General features: G+C 36.5%; 1 protein-coding gene across 3 annotated transcripts in view; it reads left to right on the top strand.

The window, feature by feature from the left end:
* Positions 1-17,171, top strand: part of kcnh1a (potassium voltage-gated channel, subfamily H (eag-related), member 1a) — a 67,112-nt gene that overhangs the window by 13,214 nt on the left and 36,727 nt on the right. For all 3 annotated transcript variants that reach the window (XM_028467873.1, XM_028467871.1, XM_028467874.1), the window contains 4 exons: positions 4,229-4,335; positions 6,326-6,454; positions 7,293-7,411; positions 11,297-11,689. In XM_028467873.1, the coding sequence (XP_028323674.1) occupies positions 4,229-4,335; positions 6,326-6,454; positions 7,293-7,411; positions 11,297-11,689 (748 nt within the window). The remainder of the gene's footprint in view (positions 1-4,228; positions 4,336-6,325; positions 6,455-7,292; positions 7,412-11,296; positions 11,690-17,171) is intronic.

Below are 17,171 nucleotides of genomic sequence, written 5' to 3'. Positions count from 1 at the left end.
TGGGAAGGCTCCTTTAGGGAAATTAAATATTCAGCAGCATTAAAAAAAACAAAATAAAAGCAGCAAACAGTGTTGAAATAATATATGATTATAATATAATTTATATATTTGCAATTTGTTTGCTTTGTTTCCGATAGGGCAAGAAAAGGGCGACATACTTTATTTTAATTTTCTGTTATTTTCCTAGTAAAATAAACCATTTTTTGACCCTGTGTTATGGAAATTGGGTTATTGTTAAAGCAACAGTTTTTAAAACAAAATAATACTTGCATTACAAAAACACATGATTTGCATTTTTTTTGGCCCTATGTCTTATGAAATTGTGTTATTGTTTATACCAGTGTTTCCCAACCTTTTTTGTCTCATGTACCCCCTGAATCCTCTCTTCAGATTAGGAGAACCCCTTCGTCACTCCAATTTAATAACCTTTCTTGTTTTAATTACATGTTGTTAATAGCTTGAAAATGTCAAGCTGTACATTTAACGCACACTAAATATCAATTTTGTGCATTACAATTATTGTATAGCAGAGAATATATTTACCTAAATTTTTAGTAATGTACATAACATGTTAGTACCAATTTAGTAGGATATTAAGGCCACAATATTGTTTATTTCATTAATGCAGTTTATTGTCAACAGGTGGAAAAGCTGTTGGATGAGCATGTACAGTGTCTGAATTGGGCTTAAAAATGACTCAGCATGTTGGAAATAGATTCATCAATGTTTCCAAGTACCCCCTGCAATGTGTTCAAGTACCCCTGGTTGGGAACCATTGGTTTAAAGAACAGTTTATAAAGACGTCCAATTTAAATTAAATTGTGTGAAATGACACATTGTGGACAAAAATACACTTATCATTTGTCTTTGGATATTCAGTAATTGAGTCATTGCACATGTTTGCTGTTGCTTTAATTATGACTGTCTTTCAAACCCTTAAAGTATTTCTGTCAAACGTCATCTTGAAGCCATCAAACATTTATGCTATGGATGTTTCTGAGGATGACTCAATGTACACGCGTATCCCTGGAGTCGTCATGGCTGATCAAAGATTTCCATCCTAACTGTGCTTACTGTGTCTCTTCAATTATGTATGATTTATCTTCTTCTCTTTCCTGTAGTTATTGTAAACATACAGTGTCAAACCTGTTGGGATTTTAACACATGACTAAAAGATAATTTGAGACATTGTTACCAAGTGTTTCTCTTTGAAGTGAGAGGACATACGTCTTTGATATTGCATGTGTCCTAAAAAAAGCATTTTCAGCGTCAGAGTGCTCATTAAATTTAGCCTTCTTTTTTTGGTATTTCATAACAAATTTTGAGTTATATTTAGAACAGGCAGAGCAATCAGCTAAATAACAAGTAAAGTCAGATTACTGTCTGCTATATGCCAAGGGTTGTTGACCAATCTTTGTAGCCCGGTAGATTTGTCAAAAGATGTTCACTTCTGGAAGAAAGCATGAAAATGTGTACATGTGGAATCCGTGTACTGTTCATTCTTTGGTTATTCCGTTCCGAAAACCAAATCAAAATAACAGTGTGGTTATTTTGTTTTAGTGACTTAAAACCAAAACATAAATACAGAAACAACAAAAAACAGATAAGCAGCGTTTTTCTGTTTTAAATAAATCTTGTTCTGTTTGTGTGATATTTGAATATTTATGGGGAAATTAGAGCGAGAACTGAAGTCTGCTGCACCTCTCTTCCCTTTTTAGCTCATGTAAAGCTGCTCAGGTTTTAAGTTTTGTTTTATGGTGTTATGGTCCAAATAGTTTCCAAATAAACAGGTGACTGACTATCGACTCTGAGGCTGCTGTCAGGAACAATAGATGTCAGAACTTTTACGATTCGACTCTTTTCCAAAAACAATTACAGCTTTTTTGAGGGCAGTAAAAATATTTATTTTGCACGTTATGAATACTGCTAACGGCAGCTGTCAACGTACACGTAAGTTGATCACAAGAAACGAGCAGCACTTGTAGATTCATTACACCACCTCTGGTTCCTTTAATAACATATCATGTGCAAGCTTTTTGTAACATCCATTAAAAAAAAATGTATGTATTAATGTTTCATTTCACCAGTTCATCAGTAATTTGGCTTATGCGCGTCTCTTTTTTTTTTTTGTCCTCTAGTAAAAGTCCGCCCCCACGTCTCTGGGTTCTATTGTAAGGTCCTTTTTGGTTAGGTCACTGCCGTAAACACTGCACCCCCTGCTGCCTGGCCCACCTCACAGCTACTTGCGCACCTTTGCTCTCCCAAGACGGTAGCAACTGATCACTGAGAAATCCTAATCCAACAGTGACACTAAGGGTGTTTTCACACATATAGTCCCATGAGACCATGTGAACAGTATGAGGAAGAGAGACGTAAAATAAATGAATGATGTGGGAGTAATACGGAAAGGAGTGTGGAAATGTGTGTGATGTGTTTGTGTGCTGACAAAGCAGCTCTGAAAATGGATGGATGGATGGATGGATATTTGTGTGTGTGCTGCCTGATGGAGCACTGGGTTGTGAGTGTTTGTGCGCGCCTGTTGTTGTAAAGACGGTACGTGATTGCTGTGTGTTGCTGCTGAGCTGTCATTGCATGGAGTTGCTCCGTTCCTCAGACAAAGTTCTTCTCTGCCTTTTTTTGCTGGCTCCACCATGATATAAGTTTGAGAAAAGTGAATTTGTAGACATCATTTAATAATCTAGCTTTAGTTTGTATTCGGCTGCCATAAAGCAGTACGTCTTGCCACCGGGTCGGAGGCCGGAAAGTTGCAAGTGTGGTTTTCTGGCCAGAGACAGCAGGGGGGGATGAAAGACCCCTTAATCACTCCATAAACACTTGTATTACCCTCACAGGGACAATGAGAAGGATTTATTAAGGTGAAAAATTTACTTAGTTCTGCTTTAAGTTCTCGTCCTAATTTCCCCTTCAATATCCAAATATGACACAAACGGAACAAGATTTAATTTTAAAAACAGAAAAAATGCTGATTGTCTGGTTTTTGATTTTCTGTAATTCTGTATAGGTTTTAGGTCAGTAAAACAAAATAACCACACCGTTTATTTGTTATTTTGATTTGGTTTTTAACGGAATAACCAAAGAACGAACAGTACACAGATTTTCAGGTTTTTTGCATATGCTGAATCCATTTTTAATGGGATCGAAGCTGGCAACCCAATGATTCCCACTCAAAATCAAGAAATCCAAGATGGCCACCATTCGTATTTGCCAATTTGGATATTTTGTCATAAATCAGATATCTACATCAAAACTTTGAGTTTAATCATTGTACATGTTGGCAGTGCTGTAAAATAAACACATCCTTAGATTAATGAGTATGCATGCACCAGGATCACAATGGATATAATCTTCCTGAGAAATGAATGGAAATAGATACATTAATTCATGTTTTGATGGGGATTTAAATCAAATCGTTCACCCTTTAAAAGGCATCTTCGTCATACTGTACATAGTTGTGGCTGCAAAGAAATTGCAATTCATACTTTCCGAGTGTAAAGTGTTGTGATGGCCATCTTATATCTTTCTCTGGATGCAATTTACAGTATTATAAGCTATTTTATGGCAATCCTTGTCCCCAAAAACCTACATTTTTGCCACAAAGCTCATCAAACAGAACCGAAGTTAAGGCAAGATTGAAATTCACAATACGGACGGCGGCCATCTTGGATCTTGCTCTGAGCACAATTTATGGTATTTTAGGATATATTATTGAATTCCTTGACCTTGAAAACTATAATTTGCCACTGAGATCATGCTTCTATGTCAAATAGAACCAAAGTTATGACAAAATATCTAAATTGGCAATACGGATGGTAGCCATCTTGGATTTCTTGATTTTCAGTAGGAACCATTGGTTTGAGGGCATGGATCCTATTAAAGAAGTATTCAGCATACCCAAAAAAAAAACCATATACAAATGTTCATGCTTTGTTCTGAAACATTTTAGCCTAATATTGCTACATATTGTATCTGCCGGGCTATTGTGTTTAATTAACTTTTAAGGACTGTTTTGGTGGTTCTGATGCTGTTTGTTTGTGTTTTTAATTTCTCGACTAAATAAGACTTAAGAAAGCCTAAATCCTTCCGGGGAGAACACAATTTGATTTTCACGCCTTTCCGACTTTTCTTCAGTCAAAGAGTGAGTGTGCTGGTTCGATAAAACCCCTTTCTATTAAATATTAAAATCCCAATTTCCCTTTGTGTTCCTCAGCTTTATGTACGGCGAGCTAACGGACAAGGACACGACGGAAAAAGTGCGACTAACGTTTGAGAATTACGAGATGAACTCGTTTGAGATACTGATGTACAAGAAAAACAGTAAGTACAGGAAGTGCATGTGATAAGGGGGGGGGGGGTGTAATTCACTTCCAGTTCTTGTGACATGCAAATATATTCAGAGGCTGAATAACATAAAGCACAGTTCAAAGGCCCTCAACATTTCTATCTCTATAAAAATGGGCTGTACACATAATTGTACACAAATACGTTGACATCAGAATTTAATCCAGGGTGTGGCTTAAAATGATCCAGCAGCTGCATACATTTTCTTTTTTGTTTTTTTTTTTTTTTACTTTCTCAAGTCCTGCAAGAATAGACAGAATAATGTATGGGTTTCTTTGCTCTCCTGTGTAAGCAATGGCATCAGCTTGGCCTCCTCTATGGAAAATCTCAAGCTTAGGTTTACACAAGCTGAGCTTTGCAGCTTACGGCCACATTTTGATCAGCCACATGTGCACTCAGTGCCACTCATATTTCTCAGAAATTAAGAAGTGGATAAGGACAATAGTGGATAGATATTCATGTTCCTTCACCTTTTGTGTTTTGAAGTTAAATACATTTGTTCGATAAACTTGACATCTGTAGATAAGCTCTAGTTCTAGTTGTTAGCCTCGTTTGTCTGTGTGTGTGTGTAGAGTGGTGTAGGTCTTTTAATGCAATACCCAGCAATAATTCATGCATCAAAACATTGGTACTAATATGGGGATTTTAGGGAATTAAGACATTTTTCCAGTCAGACAATTTTTGGTGAAATTGTCCGACTTTTTTTAAAGATTTTTTTCAAAAATTTTTTTCAAAAATCTTCAAGAAAAGAAGATTAAAAAAAAAATAAAACATTTTTGAAGAATTAAAAAAAAATCTTTGTCGTGGACTGATTTTAAAGAAGGAAATGAGGTGGACTATTGATGGTGACATTCACTCGGGGCTCTTGATTAGTGGCAAAATGTTTTGTCTTTGCGTTTGTCACAGTAGAGTAATAATATTTGATAATGTTTTATTCCCCTACCGGTATTATAAATGTAATGGATGAACCATTTCCAATTATAAATTCACTCAAGTGCTTAGCTTGGTCACATTGAATTAATGTCGATATTTTTTCATGACGGTTAATATTTTTTCAAATGTCAGGCTGAGGGTTTTCAAGTGTGGGTACGTTATGTTTAGATTTATTTACATTACTAATACATCCCAGCCCCCAATGACCCTTATCAAATATTGTGCATCCCTGTCGTACACTAACTACACTTTCTCTCTCATTCTGTTTATTCCCTACATTTTAGCACTCCTCACTTTAAGCCAGAGGTTCCAACTTTTTTTTGTCGTGACCCCATTTTTATATCATAAATTTCTGGGGACCCCGGAGACTTTTTTTAAATTCCATAATGTGTAATTTGATCATGTCTTATATTGTCTTACAAAGTTACATAGAGTAGCTATAGTATTAGTGCACAAAGTGATAATATGTGCCAGCTCAGACATGCTTATTCTGCAATTTTTTTTAACTAGATTTAATATAATTGTTTGAGATTGTGTGGTGTTTTAATTTGAAAATATGAGCTCTCTGCACTGTATGTCTATTTCTGTGATGTTATGTATTGTTTTTCAATTGTGCAAAATAAATAAATTAATGTATTTTTGTTTTGTTTTTTTAATGAGTGATTTTTAATTGAATTATTATTAGACATTTCAGGCGAGCCCATTTTATTTCCAAGGAGTCACGACCCCAAGGTTGAAAAACCCTGCTCTAACCGATGCTAGAAAAGGTGTTTGAATAAAGTTGGCTAAAATAAATAATCTTTGTCTGCTAGAAACATGACACTAAAGCCTCCATTATTGGTCAATAAGAAAATTTAGATGATGATTGTAGAATCGGAAACCACCTTTTGAAATACTGTAAATAAATGTCACTGAAGAAATTGCTTCATAAAGAATTTGCTTTTTTTTTTTTTTTTTTTTTTTTTTTAACAGATCATGCACAATGTGAATTCTTTGTGACCACTTTGTTTGCCTTTTTTAAATGTAATGACAGGAACGCCGGTTTGGTTTTTTGTGAAGATCGCCCCAATTCGAAACGAGCAGGAGAAAGTGGTCCTGTTCCTTTGCACTTTCAGTGACATCACAGCCTTCAAACAGCCCATTGAAGACGACTCATCCAAAGGTTGGAATTAACTACGTTCCTTTTATTAAACTATAGTCCTGCATCACTGTGGTTAAAATAGGAAAAAAAAACTATTATATTCACACATAATTGGGAATCAAATGGTCCAATAAAATCAATTATTACATTTTTCCCCCCCACAGTGCTTTGCAGACGTGTGTGATCTCTAGTCTTTCACACAGATGCAGTGGTAGACTTAGTCCTCCTGCCATTTCCATTCAACCTTATCTGATGAGAATTGGCTTCAGCAAAGCTAGAAAAGCTCCTCATCTAGACGGTTATCAGGACTTGACTCTAAAACATTTCACGGGTGCTGCGTGACGACCAGAATAGATCCAGAGTGAGAGCAAAAAAGAACAAGCCAGAGACACAAAAGCATGACATATTGTTATGGAACTGAGAAAGCATCTCAGGCTTGTGCATTAACAGGTAGGAGGCATCGATGACAAAAGGGTACAGTGCATTCATGTTGCCTGTAGTGAAACAAATGTGCTGCTGCCCACACTGAGCTGCATTTATCTTTAGTTAATAATAATGCTTTTACTGTAGACTTCTATAGTCGTGCTGCAAATTAAAAAACAACACGCTGCTAAACTGCATCCACAAAGAGTGATTAGAATGGATAATTAGGATAAATGCATCTTACTGTGTGTTACCAATAATCAATACTCATCACAGCTAACAAATGTGTTAATTATCAGTTAAGCACTGGTTGTTTTTCCATCTATAAACCATTAGCTTTTGGGCAAAAAGGAATAAGGGTTGACTGGTTATTACAGAGACACTGGCAATATACAGTTCTATTAATAGATTTGTTGTGGTTTTTTTTCTTCCTCAGGCTGGGGAAAGTTTGCCCGACTGACTCGAGCTCTCACGAGCAGCAGAGGAGTTTTACAACAACTGCAGCCAACGGTTCAGAAAGGAGAGAACGTACACAAGCATTCACGCCTGGCGGAGGTAAGATTCATGTCATGTAAAACTTGGGTAATACAGTATATCAAGAGTCAAATATGTGGAGATTTCTGTTTTTAGTGACGTGGAAAATTACAATATTGCCTATAATTCTATATTTTTAATTTATCATTTATTTTGTATTAAAATACTCAGTTTTAAGAGTAGCTGCTTTCGCTACTTCTCAGAACAGCATAAAAAGCTCAGTTAGATGGATTTCTGAGTTGATATGTTAAGGTTTAATTTATTCAGACAACTTTTTTCAGGAATTTTACTTTGAAATTTGCTTGAGTAGGATATCAAAGTAAATTTCTAAGTACATTACCAGAAAAAAGTTGTCTGAATAAAATAAACCTTAACATTAAAAAAAGAAGATAAAATGAACTTGCTGGGATTTCTCAGTGAGTCCAAACACAGACCTTTCCTGAAACCAGTAGTTCCCAATTTTCTTTAGTCCCGTGTACCCCCTTTAAATTTTCTTCAAATCATGTGTGCCCCCTCTTCATATCATAAGTATCCTCTCCATAAATTCATATGCATTTTCATTTGTGGAACAGTGGGCTCTCCTAAACCCCTAAATGTCCACATTTACATGGGAGCTTTAATTACTCATTTCAGAATAAAAGTTCAATCCTCTTTAAACTGACCTTGTGAACAGTTAATTCCGAATTAAAATATAATTCTGGATTAAACGTAAATCTTAATTAGGTGGCTGGTTTATTCCGCTTTTAGTTTAAAATTAAATGTGACTTGAACATTGGTTCCCTAAGGCCTAATCTACAAACAATGAGAGGAATTTAAAGTAGGCTAGGAACATTTCTTTATTATTTTTTAAATTAATTGTTAAATCTTTCCGAGTACCCCCTGCAATGTGCTCCTGTACCCTCAGGAGCAGACATACGCTGTTTGTCCTCTACACTAATCAATATAAACACTGGCTCTCTCGAGAGATTTGTTCTCCTGTTGTTTTTACGGCTGACGTATGACTTCACCCTCCTGCTGTCAAATCCTCACCAGTTGGTGACAGTTAATGGGACCGGTATCCTATAATATCAAGTAAATATTGTACAGACATGTGGAGGGCCACAGAAACAGTGTGTTTTTAGATAGGCAGCCAATAAAAACCCTCTGTCGGAGCAGGTCTTGCTCACCTGGGTGCTGATAGTCTCACCTCGTGATTAACACGTCTATATTTTCCAGGGAGCTGCAGGATGCTGAGTTTGGCCTTCATGCCCTTGGCTTGGAGGCCAAAGCAGCAGCTGCTCAGCACTGAACATAAAAACACTGTAGCTGGTTGTTAAACCTACCAGCGAGCCTGCAGCTTTCCCTCCTTTGGTGACACCAGCTGCTGAAAGAGCACGGCTGTCGTCCATTGAGTCCTCTCCAGCCGAACCTCACACACTCCCTTTTCCCTCTGGATAGAGGTTGGCCAGCAGCCAGGACCTCTCAGTAGCAGTCTGATATCTTTTCTGAGGCTTTTGTGAAGAGAAATGTAAACAAGTGCACAAACACACTACTCCACTGTTTTTACAAATATGGCTTAAAACCTTTGAAATGTACTTATTAGAACATCTATGCCTAACAAAACACATTATTTTGCACCATATTCACTTATTAACTTTTAAAATAGGGATTACAGTTTTAGAGGCTGTGTTCCTCCATCTTGAAATCATGTGATTGATGATGTCACATGGCCCACTGCCTGTAAACATCCCATTGTTTCCTATTGGAGTGAAGCATTCAGCCTGTTTTATAGATTATTTAGCAGCTTTTTTGGTCAAAATGCCAATTTGTGCTGCTTTTGGTTGCTCTATTAATCACATGTATCAAACTCCTGGCCCGGGGGCAAAATCTGCCCCTTTGTAGCATCCAATTCGGCCCGCAGGACAGGAGAAAACATTTCATTTTATAAATGAAACTCAACTTAATTTGTAGGGGCTTACAGTTTCTCCAGTGCTTATATCATATGATTGCAGTCATTTTTAATGTTAAACAGTTGAAAAATAAAACATTCTTACAAAATCCTTCAATTTTACTAAAATGATTACATAATATTCCCTTTAGATTTAAAGTAAGGACCCTGATATCTGTCACTTATTGCTTGGATATTGTCGGTTTCTTATGTATTTTGGTATTTTATGTATACATAGAAGAGCAAAATAGGGCACAGTATTGTAGAAATTACTCGTTTGCCCACATAAATAAACTTTGTTGCCCAGACCTCAAACTGCTCCTTATTTGGCCCCTGAACTAAAATTAATTTAAAATCTAAATAATCAGGAAAAGTTAAAAAAATGCCAGTGTGTCTCATATTTGTTTACTGAAAGATAATAAAAACAGTTGTGACCTTTAAAAAAAAAAAACAGCGGGGGTCAACAGTTCCAACTCTGTGGATCCGTAGTAGACAATGAAGCAGAGAAGAAGAGCTCTCCTAAGGGACCTTTACTCCCCCTTAAACAGAGTGCGGCTGATGCTCTGATGGCTGAAGTTAGGCGAGTAAATCACGGACTGTTGAAAACACACAAACCCTGATAATAGAAGTCTTTTTGGGAGTTATTTAACTTCCTGATTAGAGTAACCAAAAGCAGCACAAATTGACATTTTGACCGAAAAAGTTGCTAAATGATTTTAAAAGCAGGCTGAATGCTTCACTCTTATAGCAACACAGTCTTACTCCCAACTCGTCACATATTGACGATTTGTCAGGACCCTTTAGCGTCAGTATTCATAGCATCTGTGTCCCTAACCACGCTTAGGAGATGAAAACAGGAAAGGTTTTAACAAAAGCATTACAACATCCACTCGGTCAGTGAATGGATATTATTCTATATTTGCTTTGCCGTTTTTGGCGTCCATTGATTGTCATGGCAATCACAGAACAATGTCTGTTTTAACGTAAAAAATACAGATCGTTTACATAAACCGAATGGATACTAGTAAAGTTAAGGGTACATTTCTCACTAGAAATGTCATCAAAACAATTCTAAAGCCACAATCTGTCTTGAAATAATGCAATTTGCCACTAAAATATACAAAATGTCTGCCATGTTGTTCATTGAGGAGTCAGCGGTCACGTAACCTGACGCTTGTTGAAAAGCTGAAGTCAGCCCGTTGAAAAGCATCTCACGGACCCTCAGCGTAGAAAACGCCAAAGTGTTATCCCGTGTGTTGAATACTGACGTTAAAGGTTACTGACCGATCATCAATATGTGACAAGTTGGAAGTGAGACTGTGTTACCATTAGGAAACAATTGAATATTTACAGGCAGTTGGGCCGTGTGACATCATCAATCACGTGATTTGAAGATGGTGGAACACAGGCACTAAAACGATGAACTAGTCCAATTTTTTAAAAGGGAATTAAATGAATATGGTGCGTAATAATATGTTTTGTTAGGCGTAGATCTTCTGATACGGACATTTCAAAGGTTTTATGCATCATTTGTAAAAACAGTGGAGGATCCCATTAATGCTGCAGTCAATACTACTGTTTATAAATTTAGTTGGTAAAAAAATACAACAGAATTATTTGCCTTGAATCATTAAGATCCAAGTGCCATTATGACTGCAAATTATAAAAGCTTGCATCTTTAAATCTAACAAGTTCCTGTAGCCATTTTAGATTATTGTCTAATAATAAAAAGGCTAGAGAGCTCATTTTATTATGTTTTATTATCCAAGGCTCTGGGATATATTCATAGCGGGAGGGTAAAATGGTCTTTGATCCTTGAGTATTTATTAAGTAATGAGGAAAATCTAATTTTGATACCTGAAACAAAAAGTATTTGTTGGTAGAATACCTCTTCTGTTGTTGCATTCTCTGGCTATTGTCATGCTAATTCTAATGCTATCACACAATGCTTATGTTGTTTTTTTCCCATATGCTTTTAGGTTCTGCAGCTTGGTTCCGACATCCTACCTCAGTACAAGCAGGAGACCCCGAAGACCCCCCCTCACATCATCCTGCACTACTGTCTCTTCAAGACCACGTGGGACTGGGTCATCCTCATCCTCACCTTCTACACCGCCATCATGGTTCCCTACAACGTTTCCTTTAAGACCAAGCAGAACAACGTGACGTGGCTGGTGGTGGACAGCATCGTGGACGTCATCTTTCTGGTGGACATAGTTTTGAACTTTCACACCACGTTCGTCGGGCCCGCTGGCGAGGTGATCTCAGACCCTAAGCTGATCCGAATGAACTACCTGAAGACCTGGTTCGTGATCGACCTGCTGTCCTGCCTGCCGTACGACGTCATCAATGCCTTTGAGAACGTAGATGAGGTAAGCGCTGCGTTGTGATTGGATGTCCTCCTCAATTGTTTATTTTAGTCATTTTAAGCACCTTTTCTTGTGGTTCTTGTTGGTTCTACTTGATGTAAAGAGTTGTTGTGCATTATGGTTGGTTAGATCAGGGGTTCTCAACCTTGAGGTCAGGACCCTATTTGGTGCTGCAAGATGCTAGGAGGGGGTCGTCAAATGCCTTCAAGAAACTAAGAATATTTTTTAAACATTTTGAGCCCATTTTTGCTGATTTTTTTTACCATTTTTCTGCAACTACACCAAACTTACCACATTTTAACCTATCTCCATCATTTTTTCTTGTCATATTTTTGCTCCTTTTAATGCATTTTTGCTACATTGCTGATACAGTTCTGCCACTTCCCCATCAAATTTCAATGCCTTTTTTGCAAATTTTTTCCACTTTCAAGACATTTTCATCACTTATAAACCCTTTCCACCACTTTTCCACCTAATGCTGCATATGTTGAAGCAGAATTGTCACTTTTAACCTTTTTTCACCAAATGAATGCTTATTTTTGCCAATTTAATCACATTCATGATTTGTCATGCCCATTATTTGCCAGTTTCAATCAATTGTTCCTCATTTTTCAATTGCTTTCCCTGATCCCACCCCCCATTTCGGCCACTTTTAAGCCATATTGACAACCTTTTTTACCACTTTTTTTGTCTGTTTTTGGACACTCTAATTTGCAACTTTAAACCAAATTCTGTGGTTTTTAAAATCCCATTTCACCAACTTTTTCACCATTTTCAGTCACTTTTAACCCATTTTATTTCCGATTAAAACAAGGATTTACATCTTTAAGATGACTATATGCTATGGCACAGTTAATACTAAACTTCCTGGATAACAGTAGATATTGTTTAGAAAAATAAATAAATGTCTATCACAGATTCAGGGTCCCCAGTCTCTGGAACCTTTATTTTGGGGGTCACTGGCTGAAAGGTTTGAGAACCACTGAGTTAGATAAATTACATATAAATACCTTCTCGTCAAGCGTTTGTTTGAATTTATTTAATGTTTTAATGGGTGTCAAATATGAAGTCTGCCTGCTTTTCCGTGAATCATTTTGTCACATTTTGAAAGGGCAAAATGCAGCACAGAAAAGAGCCTTTCCCAGGGGTTTTTTTCTTTTGTTTGCCCTTTGAAACTATAACAAATTTGCTTGCAGGGTTGCAGTTAGTAATCTAAAAAGGAGGTGTGGCTGAAAGGGTTTTTGAGCATTCAATATGTCGAAGTGTTGAACTGAAGAATCAAAACTAGAGTCAAATGACATGGAATTCTTAGGGCCAATGCCGATACAGACATTTAAAGAGCAGATATCACATTGATCAGACGATAGCCGATATATCGACCAGTATATGAAATAAGAACATTGATATACGCAGGATACTGTATATACTGCACATGAACACAGACTATTTCAATACCATAAATGTGATTGAAGGCAAAGAAGCAAAAAAACATCTAAATTAAAATAAGGATCTTTATTTGTAACACTGCCAACATAAGTAATGTAAAGCCACTGATGAATAAGAAATGTAAATAACAAAATAAAGTTTGCTATGTTTTTGATTCATCTAGTGAACATGGATAAATTAAAAAAAAAGGCCAAATGTAACTGTAAACAATGAATTAGTGACTTCTCCCGGTGTTATAATGTTGTAATCATTACTGACAATTCAAAAGTGACAACTTATAATGTAGAAATCAAAGCAAAAACCAAAGCATCTCCATGCAGCAAAAAAAGTTCATATGAACAGGTCATGTTCATTATATTTTCCCAAGCACAGGTATTTCTTCTACTGTCTGTCTTCATGCCGTTACAAAGGCACAGGACAGAGTTGGGTTCTTGATAAATAAACAGTAATAAGGGGTATTCATAGTGCTCAGAGTGTACACAGGATAAAAATAATAAGTTTGTAAACCACAGGCCTACAGAATATCTGAGCAGGTGATCAGTCAGATTTAATGACCCTTGCATCAGTCATATCACTGCAGTAAGCAGTAGAAGAATGAGTTAGAATGAGCGGGATAATAACATACTTGTTTGTGCATTCATAATGTTTCAGCACAGTGTTGAGCATCTGTTGGAGAGCCATTGCAGGATCTTGAGATAATTGGCTCATTTTAATTGGGGAAAGAGCTTTTTTACGTTGTTGAATTGGGGCGCTCACGAATACACGGCTCTCTCTCTCTCTCACCAGTGTCTAAATCTATCAACACTCCGCAATGGCTGCACAAAAGACTGAATCTTAGAAATAACATGATGTGGTTCATTTGAAGGTTAATAGTTTTGTCATTCCGTCTCATTTCAACAAATTTTCATTACATCCCACGCACTTTGGTCTCAAAAAAGTTTGAAATTTGTAGCAATTGTTCCGTAATTATTCAATAGTCACACTGTGCATTTTTTATTTTGATTGAATAAATAATTTTTGAGATACTGTATGGCCAATTTAGTGAAGGGTCTATGTGTCGATTTTCATGCGTCCTTATTTTCTTACATTTTCAGCTTCCAATACATAGGAAACTGAAATGTGGTATAGTAATACAGCTCCACCTACTCTCTCGTATCTGCTATACATCCTATCTGGTGGACATTTCAGCTCCTCCAAATTGGAAAAAGGTTTTTCTGTGTTTGGGTCTGAAACATGTTTGGGCCTTCAGTAAACAACTTAGCATATGTCTCAGCTCCCTGTAATCTGATCAGCTTTGAGCTATGTACACAGACTGTTCACATCACTTATAATTAGTCACATATATGCATTGGTTCTTGGGTGACACGCTCTTGGAATCCAAAAAAAAAAAATACTTGTTAACACTTAACTTGAAGTTTTATACATAAGGCTGACATTACGCTTTCATTATGTGTCATTAGCATGAATGAAATGTCATTAAGGCTGTCATTAAGTGTCATTTGTTACTCTAACCCCATTAGATCCTTCCTGTTACGACCCCCTCTAGGATGTGATGTCAAGGCTTGAGGGGCCGCAACATAAACAAGACGCAACAGAGAAATCAAAGGTTATCAAAAGTATTTATTAACAAAAATTCTAAAAGTATCAACAGAACAAACTAAAAGGGACTGGAGACCCTGGCCAAACTGAACAAAAGTAGGGAGGACACTGGGCCAACCCTATACAGGGCCGTTGTCCCAGCGTCCACCCTCTAAACTACAAAAACATAGAAAAGACTAAACTACCGGAACACGAAAACAGGACTACCAGAAATCTCCAGTCCAAACTAAAACAACAAACTTAAGAAAATGTCCAGTGGGGAGCTGAAGAACTCTCCCCATGTCTTCTGCTGGTCAGTTGTTGTGCCTCTCTTCCTTCTGGTCCTCTCAGCCCTTTATACAGCTCCTCCTCCCTCTCCTCGCTGATTACTGATGTGAGCCAGGTGTGTTAGGAGAGAAGAGGAAGGGCAGGCTGAGAGGCCAGGAGGCACCAGCCGTAACACTTCCACATAACCCAAAAAAATGCCAACATAGCTCCAAAGGTGTCATAATTTAGCGAACGCCACTTAATAACAGCCTTAATGACAGCGTAATGTCAGCCTTATGTATAAAACTTCAAGTAAAGTGTTACTGATCTGTTTTAATTTATAGTATAAAGATGACTCTTTCTTGGGACCCAAACTTCTGATTATTTCACCACTCACGAATATTGAAAATTGTTTACGAGGCCATTCGTTTTTCACTTGTAACGTAAAAAAAAAATATATATGTATATAAAAACCATCGTGTCAGAAAAAAACATTTATTTATAGAAACATACTGTTAATTATGAACACATTTCTCAAAATGTGCAATGTGCCTATTTAATAATCACAGAACAATTGGTAAAAATGTTTTTTTGACCGAAGCGCCTGAACTATTTGTTGAAATAACACCTAAAAAAAATGGATGGATTGGGCAGATTTTTGTTAAACAAACTGGTTCTTGTACACAACAAACCTTCACATTTCTACAAGGCAACAGAATATCTTTATAAATAATGGAATAATAAAACTGATTTTTATCACCGCTGGATTAAAATGTCCTTTGTCGACCTCTTGTTCTGGTCCAGTCAATTGTTGTTTGAGGTGTGCTTTAACACACTGGTTAAATTGAGCTGCCTCTGAGTGTTTTCAATAAAAGAACGCTCCAGTGTGTGCATTTATGTGCCTACACGTGTCTAGTGAGACTTGACCACCGTGGCCGTGTAAAATGCTGCGATGGCAGCTATGAGCAGTGTGTCACACAGTAAGCAGCGGCTGTGGGAGGCGGTCGGGTCGCACAAACGTTGTGAGGTAATTGGAAATACTGGCATAAAGCCACAAAGCCACCACTGTGTCCTGTTTTTTTTTTTTTTTTTACCGGTCCAGCAAATTCTGGCCTTTCTAGTCTTTCAGTGTTAATGCAATATTTGAAGCTGACGAGTCCAAGCAGAAAGAGTCGCTTGTCAGCAGGAGCGGAAAAACAACAACAAGCTTAATTTGAAACATCAGACTGGTGTTATTTTACCATTTCAAAGTCATCGAGAGGACAGAGATAACAGAGCACTGATTAAATGTGTAGAACTGATGAAAGGACACAAAATAAGGTCATTGTGTATTTTTGAATAAAAGCTATTGAACTGACCTAGTTTAATTCACAATTGTAGCTAAAAAATGACCATTGTTATTATAGATTGCTGCTTTAAAGTCTAATGTTGATAAAACAACGGGATTAAACTAAATATTTTCTTTTCTGATAGTGAATTGCTTATAAGTAACAAAGCACTGGCTTTGACTCTTAAATTACAATTTTCTTTCAAAATAGAATCCCCCCCACATTTCTTAAATCACTCTATTATTATTTAGTTTTTTTTTATTATAATCTTCCCCCCTTTTCTCATTTTTTTCACATTTATTATTATTACCTCCACCAAGAGCGAAGGGTGGTAAGGTTATGTTTTACCCTCTGTTTATCTGTCAGTCATTCTGTCAGTTAGCAAGATAACATGAAAAGTTATGAAAGGATGAAATTTTCTGGAAAATTGATAAATGGGACAAGGAACAGGTGAACAGCTCAACGTTAACAGGTAGTCTTGGTAACACAGCTCAATGTTGACAGGTAGTCATGATGGTAATTCTGAGTTTACCATGTTACCGTGACCAGAGCGTGTTAGCTGAGCTTGAGCTGCTTGGCGAAGGTCTGCACTCTCTGAGTGCTTTTCTAGTTATTATTATTATTATTGTTATTATTGTTTTATTATTATTATTATTATTATTATTATTATTATTATTATTATGTTTTATTTTAATGTTATTATTATTATTATTATTTTGTGTTTTATTTTAATATATTTTATTATTATTATTATTATTAATATTAATAATAATAATAATAAAAACCTGATAAGTCATGAATTATATATTCATATTTAGTCTCATCTAAATGAGCCTTGTGTTGTGCTAAGATAAATGTATTTATCT

The sequence above is a fragment of the Gouania willdenowi genome, chromosome 15 (assembly GCF_900634775.1).
Source record: "Gouania willdenowi chromosome 15, fGouWil2.1, whole genome shotgun sequence".
NCBI classification, from domain to species: Eukaryota; Metazoa; Chordata; class Actinopteri; order Blenniiformes; family Gobiesocidae; genus Gouania; species Gouania willdenowi.
Note: the sequence above shows the minus strand (reverse complement) of the source record. Positions and strands in the feature narration are given on the sequence as shown.